Genomic DNA, 12,838 nt, shown 5'->3' on the forward strand with positions numbered 1-12,838 from the left:
CAGCAAGCTGAGATCTGATCTAATGCTGAGTGCCACATATGACTGTGAGGGAGAGAGAGGGAGAGAGAGAGAGAGAGAGAACACTTTGATGAGAGCCTGCTGGGGATGAGAGTGTGTATGGCTAATGAACAAGTGTGTGAGAAAGAGTGTGTCTGCTTGTGTGCTTATGTTTAGGGGTAATGAAGGAGTCCGGGGTTTATATATTTCTTTCTCTCACTCTGCGTTCCTGTGTGTGTACACCCCATGTCCGTGCACTCTGCCCCATCCCTAAAGGGTTGTTTGGGGTATTCGGTGCAGATTCTGGTCAGGGGGGAGGTGGGTTCTTGGGGTCTTGCATTCAGATGTAATTAGCCCAGACAATGGCCTGGTTAAAGCTGGAATCCTCTGAGCCCCCTCACTCTTTGATTGTGTGGGCCAGCTGTGGAGGAATGGCCATTATCTCCCTGTGTCCGGCAGCATAAAGAAGCCCCCCCCACACACACACACACCATCCACAATCCCTCACCCTAGTTTCCCCCAGCATAGGGTTCCCACAGGGGGAGGGACGTGGGCTGATCACACACTATAATAGTCTAGAGAAAGTGAAAGGGCCCAGAATTCAGTTTTGCACTCGTTCACATAAATGGCTTCAACTCACACTTGACTGACTCTTTGCTAAATGAAGCTATGTTGTTCACATGACTTGGCTAAAGTTACTCATATTGAATAATTTTTTTCGGTTGATGTGACTCAGATTTGTTTTTTTTCCTGGTCTGTGTGGACACAGAAGTCCTAAATCCGAGTGTAAATGTAAAATGTATGCTGAATTATGTTTATTTGGTGAGAATAGAATAGAATAGAAGTGTACAATCACCCAATTGCATGAACTGTTGTCGTTACTCCTGAGTGAATTTTGCTCAGCTCCGCAAAGGCCGCCATTTTGGACCTCTATGTTTTTACAATAGCTCAGAATGGACAAACTTAACTAACTTAAAACTTCGAGTTTTGACTTCAGCAATAAATGTTGGCCATTTTACACACTGTACTCTTCATCCCTACACGACGTTCTGTACTTATACTCCGGTGGAAATCACTTCTTCAGATAAGACGATATTTCTGGTTGTTTTTCTTGAAAGCCAGTTGTTGTTTTTGCTCTTCCTTTTGTCGGCTGGATCAGTAACTCTTGGTTGTAAAGTGATAAGAATGGTACTGTTGGGCTCTGTGGAGATGTTTTTTTTTTCTTTGTTTTGATGTTCAGGCTGACTCTCCGGTGACATTTATCAATGTTTACACTGTTACGGTGCTTTCCACACCTGCTGCTTTGATTGACTGGTGTTTTCACTGTGTTTGGTCATCACATGAATAGTTTCTGACCTTTCTGTGGGTATGCAGCATGTCTGTGTTTATAAAAGTTTCTTGCTACGTGCTATCTAGTTAATTAATTTAACAAGGGCCAGCCTTTCAAAGCACAACACAGACAGAAACGCCTCGAGACAGCCGGTCATGTACACTGTTAGATATTGGTCCAACAGCATGCTGCATGCTTACTGGCTGAACAACGCTCAAATCTGATGCTGAAAACTTTTTTGATTTTAGGTTATACAGAGGAAGTTCGATACACAAAAACGCTAGAACTAGACATGAGTGAGACTGGTCATATCAGAACGCACGTGTCCTCGTGGACCTGCACTGGCCAAAGCCAAACAACACTAGAGGAGAATGTTGTCCTGTAGAGTCGAAACTCACCACCAAATGTGCTGCCATGGTTTCCATGTCTGACCCTCGCTCCCACTTCAGCACTGAGTGTCCACAAAAATAAGGCATCATCGTGCGCTTGTGTGACATTTCAGAGGACAGTCACATTCACATGGAACTCTTTGACACTCTGAATCTGATTTTTAACAATGTGGCTGGTGAGAATCCATTGGCGCCCGACGACGTGTTTCCACACGTGTGTGTTGTTTTTGTTTCGTCTGTGTGCCTTTCAATCATAAACATCTCACAGAGAGTTCTGCCTGCACACAGGGACACTTAGGTCCATTAGACTTGCGAAGAAATTGAATCTTTACAGCACTGGGGCCATATAATTACTGTTAATTTAACGCTCAGATTCTCCATCATTAACTCTCACTCTTGAATACTGAATGAGTCACAGGGAAACAGAGACAGTATGTGCGCGTAGCCTCTGCCTGTGTTGACAGCAAACCCGGCCCTTTGACTGAATTAACAGCGACCTCTTCCTCTTGTAAGAACAGGACTCGCATCGTTTATGCGTTATTAGGTCCTGTAATTGGGCAGCCAGTAGTTTGCATATTAGTCTATTAGGATAATATGTTTTGCCTCTCTCAACACACGGTTTGCCAGAGCCCCTGGCGACACATTTGGTAATTCTAAGAATTACAACCTAATCATAAGCCACTGTTCTTTCGATCTCTGTAAGTCAATGCGTGTTAGTCTATATGAATCTTCAGCTTGATAAGATTTACTGATTAACCTATAGCACGGACTATGCCTTTACTGGTGGCAACATACATGTATTAGCAAAGGTTTTCACATCGGTGCGCTGCACATGTGGCACAGCCCAATGTTTGAAGGTGAAACTTGTGTTTTTGTTGTCTTTTGAAGGTTTTTTTTTTTTTTAAACGTCTGAATAGCTGGGTAGTTTTACAGCCAGTGTCCCACTTTGAGCCAATAAATCCTTGGGTTTCAGAGAGGGCTCAAAAGAATGAGGATTCTTTTCATTGCGGTATCATCAATCAGTTTGGTGTTGTACTGATTGGAGACATACTGTCATGCAAGATGAACACCAGATGAAAAAAAGCAACAGTAGTGCTCACACACACACATACATATATATAAATATATATATATATACACATATATATATATATATATATATATATATATATATACATTTAATTGTTCATATGTATATATGAGCATATATATGAGATAACAACAATGTCAAATTTCCAAAGTTAGAAATACTCTTCTTTCCACCACTTCTGTATTAGTGGGAAAGATATTTATAGAGTGGCGTTTGTCATGGAAAATGAATTCTTAATTCTTGGCGTGTTTTTTTGTTTTGTTTTGTCTCTGCACCTAAAGCTAAGAATTCTCTCTGGTGAAAACGACTGAATTAAAACCGACCCTCGCGTGCCACTGGGAATGCATCCATCTCAAAGTTTACCCAACAAGCAGGTGGAAGGGGGCGCGGCGGGCGCAGAGCGGGCTGAAGCATCCATTCTTACAGCCTCCTCTCTTTGGCCCTGAGCTGCCCTCTCTGGTCGCCCCATTATTTGTCCCGACGGCCGAGCGCGCGGCCCCAATGAGCCCTTTGGAACGGAACGAAAAGAAGGAGCGAACTGCAGCTGTGACGTGGGCGTTGTTGTTCCATTCACCGGGTTCGCCATGGCAACGGGGCACAGGCCCTAGAAGCACGCAGCCCCTCTCCCTATACAGCGTCCTGAGGGTAAAGAGGCAGCTGGAAGTTTCTCCTCACGATCACACTGTGTCATTTGGCACAACATTTCCATAGCACTCTGACCCACTTTAAATGCACGGAAACAAGGATTAAACCAAAGTTTAACACTTGTGAAAATGTGGACCCCGAAGGTTCTGTTCTTGGGAACAGACGTGTGGTCACTACATCAATGAATGTACGAATTCTGTGCGCCATATGCAACTTTTACGCACGCTTGACGCACACAATTTGACCCACTGACCTGGATAGTGGTTCATAAAGTGTTTTCAAACATGAAGAAACTTGTTTATTTCTTATTTCAGTATTTCTGTGTTTACTCTCGGCAGCAGATTTCTCCTTGCACTTTGTACTCTAGCATGCTGCAGGACTGCTAGTATTGTTGGGCAGAGTGATTGGGGTTTCTGTACAATCTCCCGTGACCAATGAGCGGGGTGCTGTCAGGGGTAACCACATCTGTCAACCGTTCTTGGCCAATAAAGAGCGGAGCGAGGCGGACCACAGGTGCGCGCCTCTGCGTCCCCTTGGCACAGCGCCCGGGAGATGCTGGAGAGAGACGCCTTGCTGCCCCGTGGCGCAAAAGAGTTACTGTCAAAGGCAGCATCCTTTTAACTCCAGCTATCACTCTGGCTCCGATAGTTATGGCGACCGCAACGTCTAACCACTACAGCGTCCTCACCACCCCCAGCAGCGCGCCGCCGCCGCACTCCGAGTCCGGGAGCATGCAGCAGGCGGTAGCGTACAGGGACGCGCACAGCCTGCTCCAGAACGACTACAGCACGTTACCGGGAGGTGGACATCCGCTCAGCCACGCGCACCAGTGGATAACGGCGCTGTCTCACAGTGACAGCGGGGCGCCTTGGCCGTCCAGTCCCATCGGAGAACAGGACGTGAAGCCCGTACTGCACGACAGTGACCGAGAGGAGCTGCAGAACTCCAACAATCTGCAGCAACAGCAACAGCAGCAGCAGCAGCAGCAACAGCAACAACAGCGACACCCTCACCTCGCGCACCAGCAGGCGCATCACGACGCCAGAGCATGGAGAACCAGCACCGCCACCACGCTCATCCCCGGTATGGCGACATCTGAGAGCCAGAGCCTGGTGTACTCCCAGTCCGGCTTCGGTCTGATGCCTGGGGGAGAGCAAGGGGGGATGCACCACCACCCCCTCCGGGATGACGACCACCACAGCCACAGTCCACATCTGAGTGATCACGGCGGCGGCCCTGGGGCCCACCAGCAGTCTCTCTCGCACCATCACCAGCACGGGGGCCACCAGGACCAGTCAGACGAAGACACGCCGACCTCCGACGAGTTGGAGCAGTTTGCCAAGCAGTTTAAGCAGCGGCGCATCAAGCTGGGCTTCACCCAGGCGGACGTGGGGCTCGCTCTTGGGACGCTGTATGGGAACGTGTTTTCTCAGACCACCATTTGCAGGTTCGAGGCGCTTCAGCTGAGCTTCAAAAACATGTGTAAACTCAAGCCCTTGTTGAACAAGTGGCTGGAGGAGGCGGACTCCACATCGGGGAGCCCCACCAGCTTGGACAAAATCGCAGCACAGGGGAGAAAGAGGAAAAAGAGGACCTCCATCGAGGTGGGCGTCAAAGGGGCTCTGGAGAGCCATTTTCTCAAATGTCCAAAACCAGGAGCAGCGGAGATCAACTCCCTAGCGGACAGCCTGCAGCTGGAGAAGGAGGTGGTGAGGGTTTGGTTTTGTAACCGGCGGCAGAAGGAGAAGAGGATGACACCCGCTGGGGGACAGATGCCAGGAGGCGAGGACATGTACGGGGACACCCCTCCTCACCACGGAGGACAGACTCCTGTGCAGTGACCTCGGACACGGACCATTTAACGGAGGAATGATTCCTTCCTTATTTCTTTGATTCTCTGTGCTGGACCCGCTCGGACCTCATCCGGTTTAAATGTTGGACCCACGGACACGCAGAGTGGGGGGATATACAGTGGCACTCAAGCACTAAAAAATACGCATAGCTGTATGGAGCTGTTTCATGCCGCGGAACTGCCAAGCATATTGGGATACGGTGGAAGGTGTGTGTTTGTGTGTGTGTTTGTGTGAGTGTGTGTGTGTGTGAGTGTGCGCGCGTGTGTGTGCTAACCAAAAAAAAAAAAAAAGACCACAGCGACATTGATACAATATGCCATTTCTACAGCAGGACGCCAGCGCGTGTCGTGATGTATGTGTCATTAAAGAAAGGCAGAGTGTGATGTGGACACGAGGTGTCCGCGGGGGGACAGACACGAGAACACGCTGCAGTCAGAGGGTAAATAAACGCCATCTTTCCATCATAACAAAAGCAACAGGGGTTCTGAAATGGCAGACACCTGCTGTACAATGTTAACAATGAAAAGCCAATATACCAGCCCATTATTAGCAGTATTATTATTGTTATTATTATCATTATTAGTATTATAATTATAATACTTATTAAAACGATGTTTTGACTGTAATGTCAAACACTTCCATATTAATTATAAATATTTATCTTGCTTTAATATGGTAAAGTATACAGTTCTCACATCACAAAATAATAATAATAATAATATTAATAATGATATTTGATAAAACTACTCACTATTTATGTTCACCTTTAATGCTTTTCTTTCTGTGCAGACATCAAGGGCGCCTGTACAGATGTTTATACTGAATTATTATTATTATTATTATTATTATTATTGTTATTATTATTATAATTATTATTTCTCTAGTTTTTTTTTCTCCAAAAATGCTGTGACGATAAAGACCGAGACTGTCCGGCTGGAACACTCAAAGCAATCCAGCCCATTTTGCCTTCCTTTCCTAAGAAGAAAAAAAAACAAAACACACACATAAAAACAAACAAAAATACATAAATAAATAAAAATAAAAAAATAAGTTAAAAAAAATATTTCAAAAGGGAACATGGGGGAAACTAAATATATCCCTGGTACCAGCTCTGGCCGCAGTGGCTACTATACTGTATGACTCATTCATTCACAATGAAGACAATTTGTGGGATGTATCTCCATTCGTTTTTGTATGGCTTTGTTTGTTTGTTTGTTTGTTTGTTTGTTCCGTTTCCTCTGTCAGTCTGTGCCAAAGCACAAACACAAACACGTGTTCTTGTGCCACTTAAATCCTGTGAATTAATAATAAACCTGATCTGGTTTGGGGTGGATGAACAAGGGGAGGGGTGGCAAATAAATCCACCAAGTATTTGGGGATTGATTCTCCCAAAATTGAAAGGAAATAATTCCAGAAACTCAAATCCAACTGAAGGCTGTAAGATGGCTGAGGAGAAAATGTAGCATTTCAGCAAAACAGAAAACAGAATCTGAATTTTTGCACCAAAACCTTCTGTATGTATAGGCCCAGTGTTACAGTGAATCTATAACCAAATAATACACTCAATTTGTATGAATTTCCCATTGCCAATTAATTAACATTATGTACATTTTTGGGTTACAGTTTTACACGCATTTAAATATCACATTATAATTAATGTTTCATTTAAATGAACCAGTTTAATCCTTCAGCTGAATTTGAGTTTCTGAGGTGGATGAAAAAAAATAAATGAAACATAAATAATCAACAAAACCAAAAGGAAATAGCATTGACCTGAAATCTGTGATCAATCCAAACGGAGGAGAGGGAAAAAGAAATCAACGATTGCACAATTTCTACATGCTTTTTGTCATTAAATCGTAATTGTTTTCTACAACACTGCAGTCTATGCACGTTTATTATTGAGCTGGGGGAGAAAAGGACGCATCTCTGGCAACAAGCTGTTTTTTTATTCCCCCGTGCGAGGCCTTGCATTGTAATTAGGGGGTTTTGTCAATCTGTCTCGGTGGCTTAAAACGGTCCTTCAGCTGTTTCTGTAAAGTGTTTATTAGCGCTGATGTGCTCTGATATTGTTGGGTGACGAGATAATCCACGAGGCCGCTCACACACTCACACTCAGTCTGTGAGTTGTACACCTGCAAATACAGGGTATTTATTCATATGTTCATAACAATCGACAATCATATCATATTGAGACAACTTTTGTTAGTAAACATACAATACAGGTGGTGACACGTTAATCCATTACACTCCAGAATCAGACCTTTATTTTACATATGCTACATTCATTATAAAAGTACAATTTCATACATGTATGACTGCTTACAGACACATAAAAAACACGTAAAATTGGGTTAAAATTAAAATATTCACCAGTGAATTATGATTTTCTTTTGTATTTTTTTGTTTTACACATGAAGCTGAAGTTTACTTGTTTTTTATGCAGTTTTGTTGCAGAGGGATTTACTGTATGATTTCACCTGTTCATATTGAAGGTTTCTCTCCTTTTTTTTGGTTCATCACCTCATGTTTAATTTTTTCCCTTTTCCATTATGAGCTGATCAATGAGTAGAGAAAAAGTAGGAGCCAACAGCGTGCTCGTGCCACCTAGTGGTGGGTTTCTGAGTTGAATTCAGGGGAAAGATTCAATGATCAGAGACAGGGAACCAGACCAGGTCTATAGAATGTGGACAGTATGGTAAAACCTTCTATATTATAGTATATCCAGAGTTTATTCAACCAAGTCAGAGTTTCATTTAAACATTTTAAAACATACACAATGGTATTTGGAGTTTGAGTGTTTTCTTTAAATCAAAACATAAAATTGTACATGAGTTTTCCTGATAATTTGATTAGATAGATAGATAGACAGACAGACAGACAGATAGGCAGATAGATAGATACTCTATTTATAGACTACTTTATCCCATATTTACAGTATTTTATACAATGTTCTTAATGTTCTCAGTACAACACAACCACTTCAATTACCTCCCTGGATTAAACTGCTGTTCTTCATCCTTATATTTATTTAAAATTTGATTTAGAGTAGCCACTACTGCAAAAAAGAACACTTCAGTTGGTAAGACCAGAATCAACGAAGGGTCACATCTTTACATTTTTCATTTGTTTTCAGTCAGTGTGTGTAAAAAAACCTGGGATATGGTGATGACAGGATTTAGGTTATTTCCTTTCATATTGGTTCTCAGCTTTTATGTTGAAATATGAGGCTGTGTGTGTGGTTTTAAGACTGAAAGACAGTGATTTGACAAAGAAAAAACACAGAGAGAGACTGTGTGCGTGTGTGTGTGTGTGTGTGTGTGTGTGTGTGAGAGAGAGAGAGAGGTGCCAGCTCTCTGGTGGACCCTATTACCTTGGATTCTGTCCTATCAGCAGGCAACCATCTGCCCTCCTCCTGGCCCTCACACTCCTACAGGCATCCTCTGCATTATTCATATTTTTACACACACACAAACACACACTGTAGCCCGTGCACCATCTCATTCATTCACCACCATCACCACCAGAGAGATATGCTTTATTCTCCAATGTCACTGTTAGTTCTGCATTTTCTTTTCTCCTCTGTCTTCTGTGGACATGAATCTCCCAGGGATTCTTCACAATGGCGTCAGAAACACAAGCCGGGCAAAGTCATCAAATATCAGTCATCTCTCCGTGATGTGTTGTCTGTCTCCTTCCCCTTTTCCCTCACCCAGACCCACGTTCCGGCCCTACACTGATGCTCCCACGACTTGCCTTTTTCTCTTCCTCTCCCTCTGCCCTCCTTCTTCTTCTCTGTTTCTCCAAAGCTCCAGCACAGGCACAAAGAAAAGGGCAGAGAGCTAATCCTCCAGCATTGTTGGGTGGGCTTAGTATTGTCATATTGTAGCAAGCACAGAGGGAGAGGGATTATGAGACAGATACATGCCAGTGAATACCCACCTCTAAGTGTTGATACAGAGCAGTTTCTGCTGTAAGACTTATCTTTTTTATCCAATGGATGTGCACACACAGACTCCAGGTGTTGAAGCATCTGCCCCCTTTTGCCCTCTGACAAGGTAAGGGCCGTGTTTTGAAAGACATTTTTATACATTTCAAAATGTAGCCCATAGCACCAATTATCAGTTAAAAGTATTTAATAATGTGAAAATTACATTTGAATTCGTATTTTTCAAATTGCATGATCATTTTGTAGAAACGTGTTGAGTTGGTCTATTGAACACACAACATGAGTTTTAATGCATGTTTTAAACACCTGGATTAAAACACATAAAAAATGTAAAAAGTCTTCTAGTATTGTATTTAAATTTTTAAATACAATGACAGAGATGGAAAAGTTAGCACTGATAAAAGGTACATGTGAAAGTACGGAAGAGTATTAGTGCCACGTGTAAAACATTTTTTTTCAAAACAAACAAAAACAGCCTGACTTCTGAGATTTAAAGTCAGAATTCTGAGGCTTTCTTATTTCTTATTCCTTATTTCTTATTTCTTATTTCTTATTTCTAATTCTAATTTCTAATTGTGTTACTCCAAAAAAAAAATCACATGTGGCCCTCATCCTCTTCCATATGGAATGCAATGCAAATTGCATTTTTTGCGTATAAAACAGGACTTTAGAAACATTGCTTCTGCTGCATTCCCTGTCCTGGGAAAATAGCGGAAATAGTGGAAAAAGCAATCTAGTTATGTGTGTAGATTAATAAGGAAACTATAGCTTTGCTACCCTTATTACAAGAACCAAATCGACCAATGAAACTGTCAGAATCTGAGCATAAATCTCAGTGAGAATTCAGTTGAACTGTGCGATGCATTTGAATGGATAACCTGATTTCATATAAAAATTGACGCAATCTTTCAAATGCAAAACATGCTCCCTTTATGAAGCCAGGAGATTTACATTGTGACCAGCAGAGATTCACCTCCATCTAGCTCGATTTGGATGATACCAGCTGTCAGTCACACTGGATTCCACTCATATGGCATGCTTTATCGTCTGTTTTCCTCTAAATGGTAACAAAGTTCATTCTAGACTTGAGGAAACATTTTCCTCACTTTATGAATACAGTGTGAAATAGAAGCAAATTTTCCTATAGACTTCCTTATGAATTGACTTCTCTTTTTCAACCAACACTGTATTTCTGAAAATTGAAATGATGCACAATAAATATTAGAAAATTCAACAGCGAAAATTTGATCGTGCTTGCTTCTGGCTATCGATTCGGTGGATTGAACCTTTAAAACTTGAAGTATTGAGACAAAGTGGTATTTTGGTGGAATCAACCTTTAAAACTTTAGTAAAAAGTTTAGTATGTCATCCAAAAAGTCATAGTTTAGTATGTTGTCCAAAATGTGAAAAAAAGTCATAGGTTAGTATCTCGTCCAAAATGTGAAAAAAAAGTCATACGTTAGTATGACATCCAAAATTTGAGAAAAAAGTCATAGGTTAGTAAGTCGCCCAAAATTTGACAAATAAAAGTCATAGGTTAGTATGTCATCCAAAATTTGACAAAAAAGTCATAGGTATAGTATGTCGTCCAAAATTTCACAAAAAAGTCATAGGTTAGTATGTCATCCAAAATTTGACAAAAGAGTCATAGGTTAGTATGTCGTCCAAAATTTGACAAAAAAGTCATAGGTTAGTATGTTGTCCAAATTTGGACAAAAAAGTCATACTATAGTATGTCGTCCAAAATTTGACAAAAAAGTCATACTATAGTATGTCATCCAAATTTTGACAAAAAAGTCATACTATAGCATGTCGTCTAAAATGTTGACAAAAATGTCATACTATAGTATGTCTTCCAAAATTTGACAAAAAAGTCATAGGTTACTATGTCGTCCAAAATTTGACAAAAAATAGGTTATTATTATGTCGTCCAAAATTTGCCAAAAAAGTAATAGGTTAGTATGTCATCCAAAATTTGACAAAAAAAGTCAATCTTTAGTATGTCGTCCAAAATTTGACAAAAAAGTCATACTTTAGTATGTCATTCAAAACCTGACAAAAAAGTTATAGTTTAGTACAGAGGTTCTTAATTATTTTCTGTAATGCCCCACCTGAAAAAAATTCTGTCCTCTTGAATTGAAATAATATTGAGAACCATATAATATGTATTTAGTTATCTGTATAAACCACTGTATGAGTTGTCCCACCCTGCCTCTCACGCCCCCCGACACCTTTCATCTCTATTATTTGAAGAAACTCACCTGCTGGAAGTTCACCTTTTGTTGCACTTTATATTTGTGACAAGTTTGATGTGCTCGACAGTTAGATGAAAACATTGCTTTTTCCACCACCCTCTCCCTCTTTCCCCCTTAGGTGGGTGTTTGTCTTCCACCACTACTCCACTTTCACAGCCTCACCCTCCACTGGCAAAAGGCTACAAATACACCCATCAGTCGGACTATGTCTGTCTCATGCTCAGACAGTAAAAAAAAAAATGGCACGAGGAAAAGGGACAGACAGCAACAGCCTGGAGGGGTGAGACAGCAGGACAATGGTGAAGGGGGTCATTTTAATAAAGCAATGGAAAAGATGATGAGGGACAAGAAACATTTTTTTCATGTTCTCTTTATAGAAAGACACATGGGGACACATATGGTAAAGTAAATGTACTGAGACACACATACACACACACACACCTACTTTGTTTGTTTTGTAAGCATCTCAGAGAGAAGATATCAACAAAAAAAAACGCAGGTGTTTCCCGGGTGATGTTTTGGGTTAGGACAACCATCATGGTTGATAAAGCGATCAGTTCTTCAGTGAAAGCAAAAACATGAAGATAATACATCACTGCTCAGCTAAATTATCAGTGTTTTTTCATTTTTTTCAGTTCAGTGTTTTAACTTCTAAACATTCAGCTTTTTTGAATGATTCAAAGTTTTGTGAATGTGAGCAATGTGTGCCAGCTTTGTATGATGACTGCTTCAAAACTCAAATACATGATTCATAATGATATAAATTAGAGAAAGATTGGAGATTGATGGGCTGATTTTTTAATTGATAAATAATTAATGCTGAAAAAATTGCTGAAAAAATTTACAAAAATGTCACTGTTTCCACTGTCCCTGTTTAAGTCCTTTAATTTAAGTGCTTTTATCAGCTTAAGAACATTTCAAACAAGGCATCTTTGTGTTGGTGGAATAAAACCTGGCATTTTTATTGTTTATGGAAACAAATGGCAGATGAACCAGTTGTGATGTAAATAACCAATCTGTTCAGCAACATAAATTCAACACGAGGATTTATTCTATCTTTCATTTATTAACTAATATCAGTTCCCCATAAATATTTTTTTAAGTCATGATCAAATTGTTGCTTTGAGAGAAATTAAATTTGATTCCAGAAATGACTCTGAATTTAATCTGTGAGTGTTTTTTTCAAGCAGACCCTCTGCGACCGCTGCCAACCACGGTCAACATTGCTGCATAGCAGCATTTTAATCCCCCTAAGATGTCAGAACACACTTCACCTCAGCTTTCCACTCTCTCATCCAAAAGGGGGGGAAAAAGAAGCTCTGAACATCCC

General features: G+C 41.2%; 1 protein-coding gene across 1 annotated transcript; it reads left to right on the forward strand.

Annotated features, from left to right (window-relative positions):
- The first annotated feature begins 3,792 nt into the window (after positions 1-3,792).
- On the forward strand, positions 3,793-7,182 carry pou3f2a (POU class 3 homeobox 2a). Its single transcript, XM_044048596.1, has one exon. It carries the CDS (start codon positions 3,886-3,888, stop codon positions 5,290-5,292), a length of 1,407 nt encoding a protein of 468 aa, XP_043904531.1. The 5' UTR covers positions 3,793-3,885; the 3' UTR covers positions 5,293-7,182.
- Positions 7,183-12,838: the final 5,656 nt, after the last annotated feature.

Source organism: Solea senegalensis, linkage group LG17, assembly GCF_019176455.1.
Source record: "Solea senegalensis isolate Sse05_10M linkage group LG17, IFAPA_SoseM_1, whole genome shotgun sequence".
Lineage (NCBI taxonomy): Eukaryota > Metazoa > Chordata > Actinopteri > Pleuronectiformes > Soleidae > Solea > Solea senegalensis.